The 22,349-nt window shown below is 38.2% G+C and overlaps 1 protein-coding gene across 3 annotated transcripts in view; it reads right to left on the minus strand.

Annotated features, from left to right (window-relative positions):
• Positions 1–22,349, minus strand: part of PDS5B (PDS5 cohesin associated factor B) — a 99,738-nt gene that overhangs the window by 49,591 nt on the left and 27,798 nt on the right. For all 3 annotated transcript variants that reach the window (XM_042838903.1, XM_042838904.1, XM_042838902.1), the window contains exons 4-10: positions 21,478–21,564; positions 21,294–21,391; positions 20,071–20,197; positions 12,010–12,090; positions 10,055–10,195; positions 1,955–2,070; positions 111–205 (exon numbers count right to left, since the gene is read on the minus strand). In XM_042838903.1, the coding sequence (XP_042694837.1) occupies positions 111–205; positions 1,955–2,070; positions 10,055–10,195; positions 12,010–12,090; positions 20,071–20,197; positions 21,294–21,391; positions 21,478–21,564 (745 nt within the window). The remainder of the gene's footprint in view (positions 1–110; positions 206–1,954; positions 2,071–10,054; positions 10,196–12,009; positions 12,091–20,070; positions 20,198–21,293; positions 21,392–21,477; positions 21,565–22,349) is intronic.

Here is a 22,349-nt window from a genome sequence, read left to right on the forward strand (position 1 = left end):
CAATTATACCCTCCACAATGTCAGAGAACGCTACTAAGTGTTACAACTACCCTTCCAGACTTCTCCACAAGACTTACAATGATATTTTCATGTTATAATAAGTCTGGTACCTGTTAAGTCTTTTGCTAGGTCGGGATGGTTCATAAGGCAGTGACTTGCAAATTTCACACATTCAAGACGAATAGGTACATGGATATCATTAAACCTATTTTGAAACAAGACAGAACATTACAACGAGAACAGTGACAACAACAACAAAACCATAAAAAAAAATAGTCACTCATTACTCACTTATTTCTACACAATCTCCAATACTCCCTGAAAAGATTTTCACGCTTCCTATGCACGTTTACATGCACAGAACAGCTCTAATTTTCTAGAATTCATTTGATCGTCCTTAAAAAAAGTCTTGTGCCCATGTATTGATTCCTGTTCTAAAGAGGAAGGGAAATATTCTCCCTGGTACACATGAAAAACTCACAGGCAGACAACAGTTATTTACTGAAAGATGTCTTACATTTTAAATACCATTTCTCTAACCTTCCAGCTACTTAAGCATGAACCGTGAATCAGCACCTGAAAAAATGTTGTAAAATGCTGATGTTCCTCTCTTTATGAACCAATGGACACCTGACCTACTACCAAGTCCTAAGAACGATCCATACTTCATCTTCAGTAAAACTGACTTCTGAAAGACTGAACTAAATTTGATGCTTGAAAACTGGCATTTTCTCATGCTTAAGTTTGATAAATAATAATAACGATACAAACAAAACTATCAACATAATAAGGGCTCCCTTCTTCTGAAAAATAAAATGCATTTTTAGGGCATCAAAATGTCTGGTTTTGAACAACTTGTAATCAAATTTTATTACACTTTTTTGTACAAATGCTCATTTATCAAATAAGATGTTTCAAAAAATGTCTACTTTAGTAAAAGCTAGTTATGTTTTCTGAATGAAAATATTTAAGAATGGCTTCTCTACTAACAGCTATTTTAACTTATTTAAAGTCCTTGAAAAGTAAATACACGTCTGTGGTTCATAACTAACTGAAAACAGTAATCATGAAAAAAATATATGACTACATTGTTTCATATTGCAACACAATGCATTATTTTATTTGGAATCCAATTTGATCTATTATTTCTAAGTGAAATGGGATGTTTTAATTGTTACATAGTTTCAAGCACAAAGCTTTCCCTCCATTAAGCTTCCTATACTCTTAGAAGCAGCATTTCTCTGAGGACGTTCTGTGTTTGATACCACTGAATGCTAAATTACTACAGCATTTATAATAATTAACAGAATTAACATAATTTATCTTTATTTACTCAAAAATATTTTCATCACAGCAGACATTCTTGACTTCTTTCTGACTACAAGTTCCAGCTTTATTTCCTGTATCAAACTGGCAGAATATTTCAAAAACAGAAGACTGCTTTCTGCACTGTAAATACTACATGCTTCTTTTAAAGTAGTCAAATTATACAAAGAATTAAAGCCAGAAAACAAATACTGTACAGGAAAACTTCATCAAAAATAGATCTGGTAACATCCAATACTGCAAACATCACTTGATATTGTTTTAAAATTAATCCATCATTGAGTAGTGTCACTTGTAAAGAAATACAAGTAAAGACAATTGTTTCTTTTTATTGGAAATAGCAGTAGAGATAGTGACCAAAAAAAAAAAAAAAAAAAGAATTAAAAAGTGATGACTTTTAATTGTCCACTCTGCAGAATCAAAAATGCAGAAGATGTATATAAAATAATCTCCTAACCATTATCTGCCAGATGTCAGACACAGCAGAGGGGGGCACAGTGAACTGTACCATTTGAGAGGAGAAAAAAAAAGGCGGGGAGAGAAGGAGGAGAGGAAGCTGTTTAAAAATACTGAATTACAATTCACTGAATGTTTTCTGCCTCCTGTGAGTGGAACTAACATAGCATACCTCCCCAAGTAGCACTGCCAGAGGGGTTTGTTCTGAGATGCCAATTCTGAATCCTTCGCCCCAAACATTTTTGCTAAAAGTTTTACAACCTGCAGGCGTTCTTCATTGTCATTGCTCTGGAAAAAGAACACATTTATTAAAAGAAGTCAACCAACCAACCAACCAACACCACAAACCTGCCAAAAAGCACAAAGTACTGTTTTGTACAGTTTTTATACCATTATGCACCTCCCCCACCATTCCTCCCAACAAGGAGGAAATCGCTATAAAAAAAATTTTCATGCAAATGAAAAAAAAAAAAACAAAACACATCAATTAATGCTGGGAAAAGACAAAACAACGAAGGCAGCAAAAACAAAAGTAGAGGGAAAAAGCTTCCTGAACAAAATCTGGTGAAAAACACAGACGTACATCTTTTCGACCTTCCATTACAAGTGTTGCTGCTACAAAGTCTGATGCTGTGCCTATACAAACATGTACAAAATCAATCACAGCACAGAAGCCACAAACCCCCACCTACTTCTCTATAAGTTATCTAGGACATTCGCCTTATCTGGAACTGTTCTCCTCAACAGTTTTACTACAAACAAAATGTTTTCAGAGCACAGGTTTCTGAACCGTATCAAAGTACCCAACATCTTTCACACACAGTAACTGGACCTATATTTAAAGATGCTAAGTTAAAACAGATGCTTTTCTTCTTTAAAAATTAACATTAGCAAAAATAAAGCAAGACTTTCTTCGGTACATTTCCAGTAGTGCTGGTTTGCACCACACTTATTTAATGCAATACACAGCATATGAAGCTTAAAACATACTTTGCAAAGCTGTGCTAATATTTTTGCAATTGGTACATACATACATGCAATTAGTACATACTTATACTCGTTCTTCATTGAAAAAAAAAAAAAAGAAAAGAAAAAGAAAAAGCCAGCTGCAGCACTTCTTTGAAAGCAGAGCAGCAGAGCTGAGTTGGTATTAACTACTTGATAATCACCTCTCATAATTTCCATCTTCTTTATTCCAACAGAAAAAGACCTTTTCCAATACCATTCTTTTCTGTCATCTTTTAAATTTTTATTAGTTCAACATCACAATTTGAACACAAAATAAAAGCCCACTGTAGTTATCAAAGTTCTGTAACACACCATTCTTAAGACCAGCTATTTCTCCTACCAGATTCAGTACCATAAATGAGCTGAAAAGTGCTCCAGTACGTCCTTTAATTCAGCTCCCTAAGAACAGTGAACGGATATTTAAAATCCTTCAATACCAGAGGAAGATAAGTTAAGGATGAAGAAATCTCTGACACTGTTGTCTTACTACATGACATGAAACTGTAACACTTTTGAACAAACCTCAGTATTTAACATTAGCACATTTTATCTGCATTTGACTAATTTATCCAATTTGAATTCAGATTGACTATTTACCAAGTCACATACAGCCTCCTCTTGGAGTGCAGTTAGTAACATCTTTTTTTCCTCTCTAGTTTGAGTTCATAAGCATATGTTACATAATCAATTCTCAATTCCCCAATTCTTATTTGTTATTAAATGAACCCATTGTTGTTATAGTCTCTCTTGTATATTCTACTTCTTCTACTCTATATACTCCTGTATATAGAATATACTCTTGTTTATTCTACTTGTTCTACTCTATTCCTTCTTCTGAGGAAAAAGTCAGTAACACAAGCTCTTGATAAACGATAATCCTTCCCCCCTGTGATGCTCTGTGTCACAGGACTTCAGACATTTTTTCTTAGGTGCAGTCCAGTACTCTAATCTTGACCGTGTTCCTTAATGGCTCTCCAATAGGAACTGACACTGAACACACATTTCCAATTTCTTACACCCTGCTCAACAGCCACAGGCAGTCACAGTTCTGCCTACATCCTATGGACTCCCACTAACAGCAGCTGAAGGTGGTCAGACAGTTATGACTAACAAGTTCAAAAGAATGGGCACTGATCTAGAGGAATTTAGGAGAAATATACATGACCTGAAACTTGTCAAAAATTTTACTGTGTCCAGAAAGAAAATCCTGAAGTAATGAAAGTCAACGTTTTACAAATTTTATTTATTAAGTAACATTGATTTGATAGAATAGAAAATGAAGACCTACAGTCCATTATGGTTATTCCCTAAATGCTCCATTCATGAGCTTTTCATTCTCCTGAATATTAGATGAATATTCAATTTCAGTAATAAAGATTTCAAATATCAAATTCAAATATCAAATTTGAACGAAATCACTTAGCTACATTTTCAGTTGACCTACACAACAGCAGAATCTAATCTCTGTTCTCCTGCACCAATAATTCTTCTGTATCAATGGATCTCTAAACACACCACTTTTTAATGCCAAAATCAGGCATTAATTACTGATCCTCACTATAGAGTGAGGTAAGTTAGATGAATTTCAATGAATTACCTCCTGTTGGTCCCCCAGTTCCCTCTCCAGAATAAGGTTAAAGAAATAAAATTAATCACAAACAAGAGACAACCATGATTTTTGACACCAGGCTCCAAGTGTTAGAAGTTAGCAATACTCCTTTCCTGTTCAAACAGGAAAGCCATGGGAAACCTTTGCTAGCAACAGCCTGACAAAGGGGATCCTACCACCTTTCCTCAACCGCCAGAGGGTAGTAACTTGATGGAGACAGAGGTGAATGGATACAAATCTACTCAGGGCTCCTTCTCATTTATTTTGGCTTCCCACATGCCCTTATATAGCAGATGTGAGACTCGGGAACTGGAAGAACAGGGTCGTGATGAGGTGGATGGTCCATCTAAGCTGGAGGAGCTGCCAAGGTCAGGCCAGTCCATCCTCCACACCACGATCATCTCAATGAAGAAAAACATTGGGCCAATTCACCCAAAATTCCACCCACCCTCATTCTACACAGAGACAGAAAGGGGAAAAAGTGGAAGCTGAGAAGACCTGGAATTGAGACAGTGACAGTTTATTAAGGAGAGAAGATGTGTGCACAAGTACCAACACAAGCCATTCTATGATTCTATGAAAGGAGAGGAATTTATGCACTACTTCCCACAGGCAGGCAAATATCCCTGGAAAGTAGAGTCTCAGCATGCATGTTTTTTCTTTTAGGAGATATTACAATCACAATAGTTCTCCCTTCCTTCTCCTTTCCTGAGCTGTCATTGCTGAGCACATCCCCTTCCCAACCTCTCGCCTCACTGCAGCCTCCTAGCTAGGAGAAGAAAAAGCCCATACCTGTGTGAACACTGTTCAGCAAAAGCCAATGCATTAGAGTATTAGCAACAATGTTTAATCCACAAAGTCCAGCACCATTAAAGCTATTGCAAAGAATATTAACTCCATCCCAGTCAGATACAAATGGGTAAATGGTTTGTCTATTTTTATTCTGCACATGACATGCATGTCAATTCTCTTCAAGACTACTTAAAAGATTCTTGGGATAGATAAGACAAAAAGCAACTGAGGGAATGAAGCACACAGCTGCATGTTTCAAAGAACACTGCTTACTGCCAGGCAACCTTTCACTCTTTATTTAAGTCAACATGTATAAATCCAACAGCAATTAAGAATTACCTGTTACTGACCAAAAGACCAGTAACAGTACCAAAGATTCAAGGTGACTGAACACTAGGTGGCCACATTGTTTAGATCCAAAAATATTAAAGATGTACAGAGTTACTGGAGGACCTATGCTCTCTTGCAAGTCCAAAAATTGATCTGGTCATCAACAGGAAACACCTTGAATTTTTCCACACTGAAAACAAACAGCCTAGAACTTCGGTCAGACCCCCAGTCTCATGAAGAAACCATGAGGATTCTTGCCACAAAGACTAACAAGGAAGTTCAGGGAGATGGAGTGCAAAATACATGGAACCTGTCAGGTAACAAGTCACAGACATGTTGTTCACTTCCTCAAGACTCTATCAGTTGTAGAGACTGAGAACAAGGCAGTCCAATCAAGTGGCAGCGGACAGTGGTCTGTGAAGCTCACTTTGTCATTGTGACTAAACCACCACCATTTCTAAAGTATACCACAAAACTGTTAGAAGCAAAGAAATCAGACACAACAGAGAAATTCAGGTTCATGTGCAGAATTTACAACTAGAGGAAAAGTTGCTGATAGCAGGAAGAATCAGACTAAAACAGGATCTCTATCCCAGGGAAGCACCCAACACTAGTACTGTGAGGTTATCCAACTGTCAATAGGAAATATGCAAACAAGCCCTTAAGGAGCTAGTCAAGAGTACCTAAACCTTTCACAGTCCTCAAAGAACTGGGGAAAGTCCTTAAAATTGGAACAGTCAAGATCAACAGCATCTTGTTTTCCTCCTTCACTCTAACTAGAATTTATGGAAGGGAAGACACCAGCCTTTGCCATCACAAAACAGCTGCACGTTGAAAGAACTTCACAGATCTCAGTCTGCCCCTCGGACACCCCTTTCATGGAACAAGAGTCTTCAGTAGCCACAAGTCTCCTGAACTCAACCAACAGTCTCCCTGATGCATCTCAAACAGAAAGGAGGGAAAGGTCGGACTAATTAGCGCATATTCCTTTTCAAGCCCTCAATACCAAGCAGCAAAATAAGCATGTCATCAGAACAAAGACACACCCTTTCTAGAATTTAAGCTCTCAACACCACTACCATTCTTCCAAGGACTTCTCTTCAAATCACAACACCAGCTAAACAAGAGTAAAACCAGGACAATTCGTGATTTCCCACTTTGTTCTCAAATGGTATCCCAAAAGTTTAAGATTCTTTTTCCCTAAGTTGCCAGTAATCAAGTACCACAGAATCTGTCTTAGCTAAGCCCACGTAACATCATTCTTTCCTTATACAGATGACCAATTACTATTCCCAATTCATTTTAAAGACCTATGCCCTGCTCAGTTGACCTCCATTGCTCTCCAGGCTTCATGTGACAATGCCAGCACATTTTAAAAAGCAACATTTAGCATCTCTACAAAATCAGTTCTTTATCGCTCTTCGCAGGTAAAAGGAATTTTTAGACGTCAAAATAACTTAGAAAGAACAGTTCTTAGATAAAAAATGACAGAAACTGCAAAGACCAACAAAAATACTTCAGTTCTTTTCAAAGACTATTTCACTGAAATGATCCAAAATACTGGCTGTGGTTTGAATTCATGCAGAGCTCATCAAGGTTGTGTCTGAAAATATTTTTTAAAGCATCTCACAGACTGGCACACTTGGCATGTAGCTCAGATGAAGCCTACAATAGGTCTATTCCACGTGGCCAAAATGTTTTCTAGCTCACCACTTTAGAAGTCAATTACAAAGCAAATGCACACTTTCCAAACAGACAGCAATTACCCAATTTTTCTTTGAAAGGAACCTCTCACAGTCCCCATTTCTATTTGCTCAACACCTGAAAATAAGATCATGCTGACTTCTTCACTCCTCAAAAATTGACATTGCAAGTGCTGAGACAATCAGAGCTTTCTTTCAATCTCTTCCACTATAGGAGTACTACAAACCTCTACCATCAGAGAAAAACAGTAACTGTCACACTGCATCATCAGCATTTGAGAATCACCCCTAGTATTTAACTTTTATTATCACATCTGTATATCCAAAAGCAGTAGCAGACCTCAGTGAACAAAAATTAGATGTTTCTGCAAAACTATGCATGACCTAAACAGACTCCATTCCTGCTTCTATTTAAATACCTAGTAGAGTCCTCAGCATGCAAGCTTGTATGGGTGAGCCCCTGAACAACAAACTATGCACAAAATTCAGAAAAGCCCAAACCATCTGGACAAGCTCGTAATAACGTGCAAAGCTCATTGAATTTGCACTACTAAATTTAATTGGCCTTTATCCAAAAAGCACAACTCCTTTCTCCTATCAGAAGTCCCCCATTAGGGACTGCCAAACATATTTCTCTCCTTTACCACCCATTTGATCCAAGGCTTCATTAAGCTAACAGAGATACTGCTGTCCAATTTCTTTCCATTCAAATAAGCACAACGTTCGCTGCCTTCCACCATAAGGCTCTCGAGTTTCTACTGTAATCATACTCTCCCCAGTGTACTCATACACACTTTATTTGGACCTGAATCCAAACTGCTTGACACTAGCTGCCACTGTTTAGTATAAAGCCACAGCTGTTGTTGGAGCACAGAGTACTTACACTGTCACTTACATGACTGCAGAAAGAAAGAACTTGTGCTAATCTCAGACAAGCTGACTGTAGTTCATTAATAGGTCAAAACATTCATCTTCAAAGTACTCTTTTAACCACAGGAAGGCCTCTTAACTCACTTAAAACAGGATTATACTACTCCATATAAAAGTTTTATGAGTTTGGAGTTTTATTTCTTTTTACTATAAAAGATGTACCAAATTAGATGTGACAGCCAATAGGACAAGGCAAGCATACAACTTCATCCTTGTAATCTGAAGACACCCAGTGCAACAAAACCACTCACAGTAGCACTACCGTGCATTGCAGAGAATCACCGAGGCCTCCGGAGATTAACAAGAGATCAAGGAATAAGAACAGTAACAATGTAGCTATTAAAATTTACACCTAATGGAAACATTTTAGCACTTGTAACATCCAGCGCTAAAAGCGCCAACCTCCTCACCCTTCGGGCTTCCGGCTGTAAGAAGCTGGAGTAAGACTGAGGAGAGAGGAAGCAACAAAATACATGCTTATGACCTAAGAAGAATATCCTAAACAAAGAGCAGGAATGCAGACATGAAGAAATTTCTCTTAAAGGGAGATGAAGAAACCAAGGAAAGGCTGAGAACCAAAATCACTCAGCTGATTTTGGAAGAAACAAACAGACAAAGCTCCTGAAGGAATTGAAAAAAAGGTTTGGCTACTAAACTTACTTATTCAAATGGTAAAATGGGACATAAGCAGCATGAATAGAAATAAAGGAATATGCAAGTCAATGTAAAGCGTGGCACATTAGGAGCACGAAGATGATTCAAGAAGCTACAGTTTTAAATGGACCTAAAATGGAAAGATGACTGCAATTACAGCTATGGAAAACACACACACAAAAAAAACAAAGTAGCAGCACTTAAGATGAAATCTTATGAATAACAGCTTCAGATGCACAAACTGTGTTTTTATTGGAACTGGAACAGTGATTGTTCTCCATCTCTAGGAACAGGCATTAAAGGCTGAAAAAGATCTGCTTTAAAGACAAATGGCAGGAAGTAAACTGAGGCCTACTTCTTTTTCCAGAAACATGAATTGAACAGGAAAGATACAACCATTAGAAACAAATCATACCTCAGCGCAGAGTGTCTGCAAGGAAAGATTAGTGAAAAAACTGCAGATGTGATCAAGTTGTCATCTAATGAACTGGCTACAGGATCTTCAAATCTAGACTTTGTCTTTAATAATTAAAATACATCCAAACTTAAAAAATCGCCCACCGCACAGCAGCCTTTAAGTTTAGTGAGGAATTAAGTTTCCAAGAATAGAAGAAAGGAAGCATCAGCTGCTATACTGACTTTCTCCAAGTGATAAAGATGCACAGAAATGGCACACAGTCAAGAAGAAAAACATGAAACGAAACAAGTTTTTTTTTCAGACAGAAGAAATGAGCTTGACTAAATCAGAGGTTCATTCACTGCAGCAATGAATACAAGACTTATTTCTGTTTCCACCTGTGAAAGACCTCCTATTTGATAGAAACTGTCACTGCATCAGTTCCCATTAGCATGGGGTCCAACCCACCCCTGACCGACTTTGCTATTCAGAACAGATGTAGATTCCCTGCACAGCTAGTAGTGCAAAATGCTTTCACCACATTGAAGTCCTTCACAATAAACACTACAGTAACCAAGGACCACAACAGACCAGATTCTCAACTAATTCACAAATAACTGTTTTAACATGAAGCTGTTGCTTGAATGATACAAACATGCACACCTGTATTTTACGTTGATACACTGAAGTTAAACTACTCTCAAGTGCTTTTGTGAGTTTTAAGCAATGCAGAGATGCATTTTACATCTAAAAACAGGCAAAAAAAAAAAAGACCATGTAAGTACAAAAGTTGTAATAATAGTGAAAAGCACATGTTTCAAAAGGACTGGAAGTATGAAAAATGCTTACCTTAAGTTTGAATTCAAGCTGGGGTAGAACAGAAAGCAAGAGATGACTGTCAATATTGTATAACTCCAGAATCAAGTCAAACACATGCTCTGACAGGTCACTAATTGATGTCTTCCCAAGCATCAGAACCTGATTGAAGAACTAGGAAGTAAAACAGAGTGTACATCAATAACAACAGTGTGTATATATGTGTATGTGTATACACACACACACACACACACAATTTTTCTAAATTTTAAGCCTGCTCACTGCTCAATCTATACCATAGTTTTACAGTTTAAAAGGGGCCCCCCCCCCCCACGAGGGTGCAGCAGAGAACAGATCAAGACTTTACAGCACATTATAGAAGATCTTGTAAATACATAATCTTGGTTTATGTTCAAAATTACATGTAAAGGAAAAAGCACAAGCAGTAACATTTGCTTTACTACAGCAAGGCTACGAATGATTTCAGAAAGCTTTCAGCTGAACATCAGAAAAACATTCCTATGCAATCTCTTCTGAAACAGTAAGCTTGACAAGTGGGTTTAGAGTGAGAGTTTTCACTGAAGATACTTTTTAAATCTTAGAACATACTCAATTCCCAAGTACCACAGGTGTTAAAAGAAACCAACAAAAAGCATTCACAATTTTGCACTGTTTTCAAGCTCCTGAGGTTTTGGATAGCTTCCATCAGACTTACTAGATCTTTAACTACTTAAAAACATTATTTATTTTCCCATTGTGCAACTTAATTCAAAAAATATTTATGTATGACCTCTCCTTCCTGTCTTCACTCTCCATGCACAATGCCTACTGATGTTCTTTGCTGTTGTTTTTCTTTGTTGTTTTGTTTTAACTACATTCAACTTGGCTATACTCTTCAACCCACTAATCACTTGTCCTCCTCACTACCTCTTCTTAGATTCTGTTTCCTCCTCTTTTTCTGAGAGGGAAACACTGAAGTTCTGCTGTCTTACCTTCTCATAGCTTCTAACTAGTCTTATCTCTTCTCCAGAACAAAACAACCACCACCAAAACAAACAAGCAAACAAAACAAACAAGCAAACAAAAAAAATCCATGCTTTGCTGCAAGCACAGTAAGAATATATCAGCACATTTGCTGGTGAAGAGTCCAGAAAACAAGTTCCAGGGAACTCAAGGGAATGGGATTGTTTAGTCCAGAGAAGAGGGGGCCCAAGGGATACTTTATCACTCCACAACTCCTTAAAAGGAGGTTGTAGTGAGGCACGGGTTTGGTCTCTTCTCCCAGGTAACAGCAGTAGGAGAAGAGGTAATAGCCCTTAGTTAGGCTCTGGTTGGATATTAGGAAAAACTTCTCAGAAAGAATGGCAATGCACTGTAACAGGCTGCCAAGGAAGGTGGTTGTTCCTGGAGGTATTCGAGAAACAAGGCATGCTGGGGATGGGCAGATGGTTGGACCAGAGGATCTCAGTCTTGTCCAGACATAACAATTCCATGACTCTACTGTGTCTTCTGATCGGGTTAAGAATTAAAAGCAAGGTCCCTTAAGACAGCAGAAAGCGACTATTCACTCCATTTTAGAAAACAAAATTGTTAAGGACTTACTAGTTTCTATATGGTAAAGAAACAGAGTCAAAGGGAGAGTATTTCAATAATTTAACAATTATCTCCAAGAACAATTATGAGTTTCTGAAGTCACACTGTTTTTCACACAGAGAATGGTGACGCACTGGAACAGGTTGCCCAAGGAGGCTGTGGATGCCCCATCCCTGCAGGCATTCAAGGCCAGGCTGGATGTGGCTCTGGGCAGCCTGGTCTGCTGGTTGGTGACCCTGCACACAGCAGGGGGTTGAAACATGATAATCATTGTGGCTCTTTTCAACCCAGGCCATTCTATGACTCTGTGACTTTTGGCAATTCATCCTTTTCATAACACAGCTTACTATTGGAAAATCTATTTATTTCCTTATTTGTTTGCAGTCTTCACTTACATTTGTAATGTATGGTTCAATTGCTTGTGCTGTCCTCTTAAGCAAAGCCTTTGCCAAGTCGTAGGCTTGTTTGTTTAAATTCTGAAAAATAAAAACAAAAATTTTAAGTATATGAATTAGACTTAAAAAATAAACAGAAAATTTTAGATTTAGCATACATCAATGAACGTATTAAAGGAACAGCATCTTTTTAATACTCTCAGGCATAAAGATAATACAGTCAAACCAAAAAAGTCCAAATAAAGCTTAGAAAACTTCTCATAAATCAGAGCTTACTTTTCAGTTGCTCCTTCTAAGCCTGAATGCTCAACAATGTCAGTTCCTGCATTTTACTGTTGCTCAGCTTTGCCAAAAATTAGAAAAGCAATACAAAGTAACTTCAAGGCATTTACAGGCAACACTGATGCAAGACTCTCCACAAGAATGTAACATAAAGCAGAATCCTGCCCTTGAATCAAGTAGCTGCGTATTGATTAACATCACAGTCTCTCTGAAGTACCTCCCAGAGAGGTTTGGTATTTTGGCCTTCAACTTGAACCTATGAGTGTAAAGATGACAAACTAACAAAAAATTAACAAACTAATAAACAGAAACAAAAGCTCATACTATTCCTCCTCCTCCATTCCTTTAATTAAGCTATTGCTCTGCCATCATTTCCTCCCTGGCCCACCACTCACCATGCACATTTGCTGAGTCCTTTCTCCAATTTTCATATCACAATTATTTTCAAAACATTTTCAGAACAAAATGCAACCCAATTCTTGTGTCACCCACTGCAAACTTCACTGACACACTACAGTACTCGATACCAAAAACTACATATAAATGCTTAATAGTTACAAGTCTAAAAATACAATCCTTTCAATTTTGATGTTTTTGCAAAATAAAAATAAAAAACACAATAGTTTATTCACTAGAAAACAGTTTAAGAGGGTAATTTTGTTACAGAGCTCATCTATAAGGAAGTAAACTTTATTTTAGCATGATGAACAGCAAACAAGATGCACTGCCACACTCAGACATACGCAGGTAATGCATATGCGCAGTTCAGTGTAGCTATCTAAATGAAAAAGATTTCACAAAGAAATTGAGAGTATTAGGCCTGCAATTCAAAAAGCTGTACAGAAATGCAGGCTTCCAGACAGCAGTGGGAAGAGATTAACATTTCCTGTTAAAATAAAACAACAGAAGCCTTGTCTCCTAACAGCTAAGTCAAGTGACTGAAGTCAGAAGACAAGGAAGATCACGTCTGAAGCATTTACTTTACTCAGATCCAAAAGGGAAAGGTGAACAAAATTGCCACTACTAGAAAGATACCAGAATTCTTACAGAAAATGCTAACAACAGGAATCACCAAAGCCCAGCCTGCAGTGAATCCTACCTCCTTGTGAATATCAGTGAGAAATAAAACACCCACACTACTTCCTCACTTTTGCAGAAACAGATCAGCTACAGGAAGACTGAAACATTGCTATCACATCACACCAGGAACAGAAGAGATATGAAATTAAAGCTATGCTGTAACAGAAGCAGTTCAGCAAGTGTTCTTTGCTATTAATATTTTTGTGATTCTATAAAGTGACTTACCATTAGAGGTGGTATTTTCAGGAATCACAGAATGACAGAATCACCCGGGTTGGAAGGGACCTCAAGGATCATGCAGTTCCAACCCCCCTGCCTAGCAGGGCCACCAAACACACACATTCAGATCAGGTTGCCCAGGACCCCGTCCAACCTGGCCTTAAACACGTCCAAGGACGGGGCATCCACAACCTCCCTGGGCAGCCCGTTCCAGGGCCTAACCACTCTCCTTGTAAAAAACTTCCCCCTAACATCCAACCTAAATCTTCCCTCCTTCAACTTGGATCCATTTCCCCTAGTCCTGCTGTTGTCAGCCCTTTTGAAGAGTTTACTCCCCTCCTGGGTGTAGGTTCCCTTCAGGTATTGATAGGCTGCAATGAGGTCACCCCGCAGCCTTCTCTTCTCCAGGCTGAACAAGCCCAACTCCCTCAGCCTGTCCTCATAGGGGAGGTGCTCCAGCCCCCTGATCATCTTAGTCGCCCTCCTCTGGACCCTTTCCAAAATCTCAATGTCTTTCTTGTACTGGGGGCTCCACACCTGGACACAGTACTCCAGATGGGGCCTCACAAGAGCCGAGTAGAGAAGGACAATCACCTCCCTGTCCCTGCTGACCACCCCTCTCCTGATGGAGCCCAGGATCCCATTTGCCTTCCGAGCTGCCAGAGCGCACTGCTGGCTCACGTTAAGGCACTGCTGGCTCATGTTAAGTATATTATTATAAAGTAACCAAAGGAAAGCCAAAGCTTATTGGTAAAGTTACTGCAGTTTAAGTCTCTTCTTTGAGATGTGCTGAAAACATCCTAAGATGATCAGGACTCTCAGCAAAACGAAGCAAATGGTTCTAACATTGGCCTCAAAATGAGGTATCTCAGAGGTTGCCAGACATTGAAAATGAAAGGCTTCATTTCAGTCTTTTTTATTCGCAATTTAAAATTTTGAGTACTTCTCTTCCTGAAGAAAAACAATCATCCCTAGTTTTTATCCTTGCAATATTTCCCCATAGAGAAATGAAAAGGGGACATAAGAGTCAACACCGGCAGTCTCTTTACAAAATTTGTCACTATTCCAAATGCCAGAAAAAAGGAGGTTCTAATATAAAAAAAAATAAGAAAGTACTCCCACCTGCAGTATCTGCTTTTTTCTATTTTATCAGAATTGTGACTCTTCAGGAAATAAAACACATACACAGCCACAGTAAGAACTGTGTACCACTGGCAGTTACTGTTCCAATCCTTCTTGACTGCCACAGTTCACCACACCAAAGCCAAGACAGCAGCTTTCACCTGGGCAAGGGTGAACACTGTATCTTGAGCAGGATCTCATCTACATGCAAAACAGGTTCTGAACTGCAGACTTAGCACAGCAAAGTTTCAAGAGGCAGATCTGTTTTGATTTACACTAATGACATTTTCCACTTGCATCTTTCACGCAGCAGCTGATATTATGGAAGCTGCCATTTGCACAACTACTGATAACCAAAATGCTAAAAATTTAATAGAAGTTCTTGCAAGCAGCTGTAGGAAAGGAAGTCTAAAAGAACAGAGATCTTTCATAACTAAGCCATTAAACACCAGACAAAAGATCTCCCAATATGATAATGTTTGCTGGGATAAGGGCTAGAAGTAACAGTTTCCAACACTGAGTAAATTACTCACGTTACACTCCATTCTATCTAAAAAAAATAAAAACAAAAATAAAGCTGCCAACAGGCAAAGGAAAGTTCTTTGCTGAAGAACTACCTTTTTCCTCCAAGCCTCATGAACTTAATTCTGCTGATAGCCAGAAGTCCTCAAATGTCCAAAAGCTGTATTTTTTGAAAATAAATGACAAAATGGGATGAGGTTCAACAAGGCCAAGTGCCGGCTCCTGCACTTTGGCCACAACAACCCCATGCAGCGTTATAGGCTTGGAGATGAGTGGCTGGATGAGTGTGAAGAGGAAATGGACCTGGGGGTGTTGGTTGATGCTCGGCTGAACATGAGCCGACAGTGTGCCCAGGTGGCCAAGAGGGCCAACAGCATCCTGGCCTGCATAAGAAATAGTGTGGCCAGCAGGAGCAGGGAGGTGATCGTCCCCCTGTACTCAGCTCTGGTGAGGCCGCACCTCAAGCGCTGTGTTCAGTTTTGGGCCCCTCACTACAAAAAAAAGACATTGAGGCTCTGGAACGTGCCCAGAGAAGGGCAACAAAGCTGGTGAGGGGTCTGGAGCACAAGTCTTGAGGAGTGGCTGAAGGAGCTGGGATTGTTCAGTCTGGAGAAGAGGAGGCTCAGGGCAGACATTGCACTCTACAACCTCCTGAAGGGAGGCTGTGATGAGGAGCGGTTTGGGTTTAGGTTAGAAATAAGAACTTCTCCCAAAGAGTGGTCAGGCACTGGAATGGCTACCCAGGGAGCATTCCAGGACAGTTGCTGTCCATGGCAGTGTTCAAGAGGCATCTGGATGAAGAGCTGCAAGATGTGGCTTAGAGGTTTGTGGTAGCAATGGTGATGGGAGGATGGTTGGACACGATGACCTTGCAGGTTGTTTCCAACCCTGCGATTCTATGATTCTATAAAATTGTCTTAAAAGCACAGGAAAAAGTGCTCACCTCCTTTTTACAGCTTCAGGACAGAAGCAAAACCAGGAAAGCAGCATTGCCCCAGTTGAAATTAAAACACGAGCAAACCAGGCCAAAACAAAATTGATTGGAAGATGTTCAAGAAGCCTGTCTTGTTAACTAATTTAATAGCCAAATTTATTAGCCATAAAGGTACTTCAATCTTCTCATGAGGGTTTAACCTTCTCACAAAAGACAAACACCATTAGGTAAAATCTGACTTTAATTCCTTCTTTTCCTTACCTTAAGTTCTCGTATGGCATCAGTATCTTCCACAAGCGTAAAACTCAAGTTTTGTCAAGCCATTTTTATACCTGTTCTCCTCCAGAATGCCTGAGTAACTTGTGCCACAGACAAAAGACGACAGCAGGCTCTCTCACAGCATGGCAGAGACATTTCTGTGGTTATACAGGCAAGGCTCTCCAAGACAGTTTGCCAAAAACCAGTCGTGTAGATACAATGGGTTTGGCAGTGGCAGAAATACAGACCTACTGATTTTTTTTCCCCAGTCACTTTTTCCAGTAGACTCATCAAGTCCAATTTAACGCAGCTCAAAGCAATTAAGAATGAAAATAATTTGTACTCATATTTCAAAAGGAGAAAACAAGTGCAGGGCACTCATCTTTTCTTCAAAAAGGAAGTGCAGCTGGCATCAATCTAATCCTTACTTTTTACAACATCTAAATTTCATTCCTAGAGTTAAGGCCGTATATCTAGAGCAAATATTCCTAAAGAAATACATTTTTTTAAGTTGTTTTTTTTTTTTAATTTGAAAAGGGTATTCAATTTTATTCCCGCTAACCAAGGACACAGCAGGGGAAGTTGCATCCAAGAGCACTTTGCAAAGCAAATTTAAATGGATCCTCTAGATCTTGTGAGGGAGAAGGAGGAGACAGGTTTTTAAGGGTGGCTGACAATACAGAAAAAGCAGCTGAGGTGTTGCCAAGATAGATAGTACTAATTATTAAGCAAGTTTCTAATAGAGACAGTTAGGAATTTAATTGTCAATATCACTTTTCTGAGAAGATAAGCACGTTCATCATGTCAGATGTGCAGTGTGGGATTCCCTGTAGCACTCCTGAGGCTGAAAATGGAACACTGTTAAACACTCCAGGAAATGAAGTACAATTTGCCTGCTAACACTGCACAAACACAGAACTGTTTACAGGTGCTAATATAAAGACTTTATAATCTGAAAGGGGCAATTAAAAAACTATTAATTTGTCTTGCATTTTTATATTGACTACTTCTCCCTTGGTTCCAATATTTTCTGGGTTTAGTTCACTATTTACTTCATTGCCTTTTAATGTAATCCTATCAAAAGATTTCAATGGAATCTGTAGAAAGAAAGAAGAGCCAAACCAGAAAAAGATGGTTGAACAGCAAAGAAATTCAGAGGCGGGCAACAGTCCAAGAAATTGTGTTGTTCTATTATCTGATATTTGCTCAAGTCAGATGGAACATCTGAGACTACTTCAGTGATTACTAATTATGGCAGAGAGACATTTGATAACATGTCCCATTCTCAATATGCATTCCTCTGCCTGAATTTTGCAGTCATCCTGCTAGCACCACTGTTTATTACTTGCTACACAGATCTATGGCTTGTATTCAGCACTTCTCTTAGGAAGAAAAAAGCAGCACTGACCTTGATTTTTAAGTACCGGTAAGTGAAGTAACGGCTAGTAAATTACAAATTTAATTACTATAACTCTTAAAAACATTCAGGTAATTTTAGAATCAAAACCCAGCCACTGGACCTTAGCATCCAGGGTTCATAACTACAGAAACTGCGTGAACTTTCTCTTCCCAAAAGGCACAGAAGGCTCCTTTGATAAAATATACAGATCAAGCTCCTTACGTTTTCAACTTGGTGCTACCCAGTGGAACTGCTCATACACCTGCAGTCATACTACCAGTACCATTATTTTTCCACAGTACAATCACCCAATTCACCCCACAGTCCCTCACGTGTACAACCATCCTCCTGGCTGTGTTGAAAACACAGTTTGCCCACGTCATTTGCAGTTAACATAGCTGCCTTACACCCAACAATTCCTCATCTAATCGTTTTCAAATCTGAGGTAGTAACAACTCTATGCTTCACTCACTCCATCAAAATTATTCTTTTGGTTCCCAGGGAACCCAACCAGACAAGGATTTACTATTTACCATCACACCAACAATTCCCATTGTGTCATTTTCAGTGGGCAATCTGGTTTTTGGACTTCCCCCCTCCTATAACCCATACAGCCCAGAAGACATCAGTCAAAACTCTTGTCTTTGGCAGGCCTGAAACCTAATCGCTCTGATGTTTCATTAGTGGAAAGATTCTCACAATGAATTCATTACACACTTGCACCTCACCACTTTCTGCAGCCACTACACAAACTCTAAAATCTTACAATGTTACACACAGAAATAGAGATGAAACACAAATACAAGAAACTTCTTTCCATTAACATGAAAAAGGTTAAAAAAAAAAAACCTTAAGTTTAAAGTAATCAGAACACAGACTAGAGTTACAAAACTGCTTCAGTTAAAAAGCAACCCATGAACAAGTACCCCATCCCAGCAGCCAGAGCTTTAATCAGAGGTAAGAGAAAATACAGAACTCCAATTGCCTTTCCTATTCAAACATTCCCAGTCCATAACTTTAAATCCACTAGGAAACAAAACTGTTTCAATGCTGGAGCCAAACAAACAGCATACAAATTACTCAAAAATCTTGATAATAAACTTGAATCGTAAGGACAGTGCAGTCAAATCATTTCAACGCTCATCACACCATGAAACAAATAGCAAATGTCTAACAACTGAAACAATGCAAATTGAAATACTTTGCACACTCCTGCTTTTGTTTCTTGTATTCCAAGGTTTTATTTTGTGAATCTGAGTTTTAGCCACACAATTTTCATTTCTGGCACAAATGTACTCCCTGGAAGACACAACTAGAAAACTTCTCCAGTTGAAACAAAACCCAAGATTATCCTAAATGGTCTTTCATTGTCAACAGAAAAATAAATCATGTGCTGCACAAAACATTGAGCATCTTACAAAAAGTTTATTCAGATTCTCCAGATACATCAACATCCCTCAGTTCACTGCACTCAACTCACTCAACTCCAACGCTTTTTAGAAGTAACAATTAAAAAAAATGAGCATCTTCACTGAATTTTTCAGGAAAAAAATAAGCTGTCAGGTGATGCTATTCCGAAAACTATCCCAAATCCTGCTAAGTACACAATTCCTACATAATTTCCCAGAAGTTCTCAGAGTCTTACAAGTCTTCTTGACTGTAACCTAACAGATTTCAGCAAGACCTGGCTAGTTTTCAGAATAAAAGGTCTGTTAAAGGTCTACAGTTAATTGCTTCTCACAGTTAACTGTACAATTTATTTTTAATCATTTTTTATTTGAAAACCAACCACCACTACTCATTAAGGTAAGACAGCCACTGTTTCTGAACACAATTATTTCTATGACTGTGTAAAAAACATGCCAATGTGCTTCTAATGACCCCCCTGCTCAAGACAGCACAATGTTTTGAATGGCTGATACAGCATTACACTAATTGAAAGCTTTCCAAAGGACACGTGTTCCTTCCATACAAATGTCTGGCAGCATTGGCCATGTATCATAAGCTATGCATAAATTCATATGACATTAAAGCTTTAAAATGACTTTAACTGCTATTACTTTGGCTTATGCCACATGAGTCAAAGCAATAAAGTGATATTAAATTTTATACTTATTAAAATTGGTTAACAAAAAGATTATATCAAATAATAGGAACATACTTGCTATAGCTATTCTATCAGCAAAATCTAAATATCTGAATATAAGACAAATCTTAAGAACGATTACAAAACAGTAACTCTTACCTTATGTGCTGGCACTAGATTAACTAACACTGTATCCAACAGCTCCTGTGACACAGTATCTCCCTCACAAATGATAGAGCTCATTAGATCAACCATGTGCATATGTACTTTTTGGTTATGTCCATTGCTGAAATCAAAAACAAGAATGCTCAGTGTACTATCCACATAAAGGACAAAGTTTTAATCAGAATATTCTCCAAGATGATACCAAAAGAAAACAACCCATGGAATACCAATAACAATAATCAAATTACAAGTTTTTTTTAGAACTACTGAAGTTTCTGGACCGCATGCAGTACTTTTCATAGGGTTCATTCATTCTCAAATCTCATGCCCTCGTTTACAACTGTACTAGAAAGGACTGTATCAGTCCCCACCACAAGAATAAGACAGAATACTAAGAAGTTTTTCTCCTCTACTCAACACAGTTGAGTTCACATCTGGAGCACTGTGTCCAGTGCTGAGACATAGATGCACTGCAGTCAGTCCAACAAAGGGCAAGAAACATGATCTCAGACTGGAACAGCTTCATAAAAGAAGCAGTTGAGACAGATGGCTTTTTTTTTTTTTCAGCCTCAAGAAGCAAGGGTTCATGGAGAACTTGTTATATTTAAATACCTGATTTAGGAAGTAAAGATGTCAAAACCAGACTCATCTCAGTAATGTCCAGTGACAGGACAAAAAGCAATGGGAATGAGTTGAATGCTATTTAAATGGTAACACCACTTCAACACACGATATTTTATTAATTTCCTGGTAGTGTGAATGAACACTATTAACAGCTTGCACCAAGAGGCCACTGACCCTCCATCTTTGAAGACAAGCTGGGCTAGCTGACCCTGCTGAGCAGGGAGGGGTGGACTAGATGATTTCCAATTGTTCCTTCCAGCATCCACTATCCTGTGTGCCACATTTTTACAGCAAGAATCCTCCAGTTCTCTTATATTATCTTACATTGTATCATTCACCTTCAGTTTCAAGAAAAGGGTCAAATAAATGCAGTAAGAGAAAATGAATGCAACTTTCTCAGAAGAAAAGAATTTGCTGTGTATCTTGTTTAATTAAAGCATGTGAACTGACACCTACTTCTAGTTAAACTGAATTGGAGGTTAAACTGAATTGAAAATTAAGCTTATGAATGCTTAAAGCCTAACAACAGGTTGAACATCTAAGTTGGAAATGACTTCTCAATCATGCAATAATATATTTGTGACAATACTTACTTTATTACTGAAAACAGTGTCCTGTACAGCTGTGTGAAAATCTCATTGCTGTCTTCTAACTCAAAACATATGTTATAAGACTTCACCCAAGCAATGTTCTAAGTTGAAAAGGGAAAAAAAAAAGCAGTTAAAAGATTGAGTTTAAAAATAGCATTTAAACTTCATATTAAGTTATCAAGCTTACCTCAAGTAAATAAAAATATCGATTGAACTGGGGGCTTTTTGTATCTTCTAAACCCTTAAGTTGCCTTGTTATGAACATAAATATATCCTGAAAAGAAAAGAAGTTACATTTAATCAAATGACACTTAAAACTATAATAAACTACCTTTTGAAATTATTAATACTGTTCTTCAGTAAAAAATACATAGTAACAACAGAGCCACTATTTTACTGCCCTGAAAGAATGAGATCTACAAAACATCTCAAGGAAACATCTTACAATGCTTCAAACTTTTTACAAAAAGAATTGAGAAGTTTCATTTTTCTGAGGAAGCAAAAGGATTTTCTTTTCCAAATAAAAACAGACAATTTGATAAGTAAAGCTGCAGTTGGCTCACATGCCATAGAAGACAATGTTATTCACAAGGACAATGAATTCTAAATTTGTACCTTATGCTGCAATGGGTTTGAACAGGAGAAAAGAAGAAATAAAGCAGTAGCCAACTGGAGCTTTCCTAAGAGCACTACAATACATTTATACCACAGCATTCGTGCATTTTTCCACCACAGTGCTACTGACAGACCACATCTCTCATAAAAGACCTTCAAAAACAACAAAGTTTCTCCTGCTTTCCATATTTATTTTCAGCACAGAAAACATCAAAAAACATCTCTCAAAATAAATCCAGGCAGGTTGTAAGGAACAAGCAATCAATTATGAACAAAATGGAAACAGAGGAACTCTGCTTAAACTTGTCCTTTTAAACTACTTGTTATATTTGAATAAGGAATAGCTAGAAATTCCTAGCCACTATTTTAAATCAAAAGACTGAGGAGTACACATCATCATCATCATCTAGCAACAGTGTTCACAGCCCCAAGCATATTCCTAAT

Source organism: Centrocercus urophasianus, unplaced genomic scaffold (genome assembly GCF_019232065.1).
Source record: "Centrocercus urophasianus isolate 14NV4802_14NV808 unplaced genomic scaffold, USGS_Curo_1.0 seq_9, whole genome shotgun sequence".
NCBI lineage: Eukaryota > Metazoa > Chordata > Aves > Galliformes > Phasianidae > Centrocercus > Centrocercus urophasianus.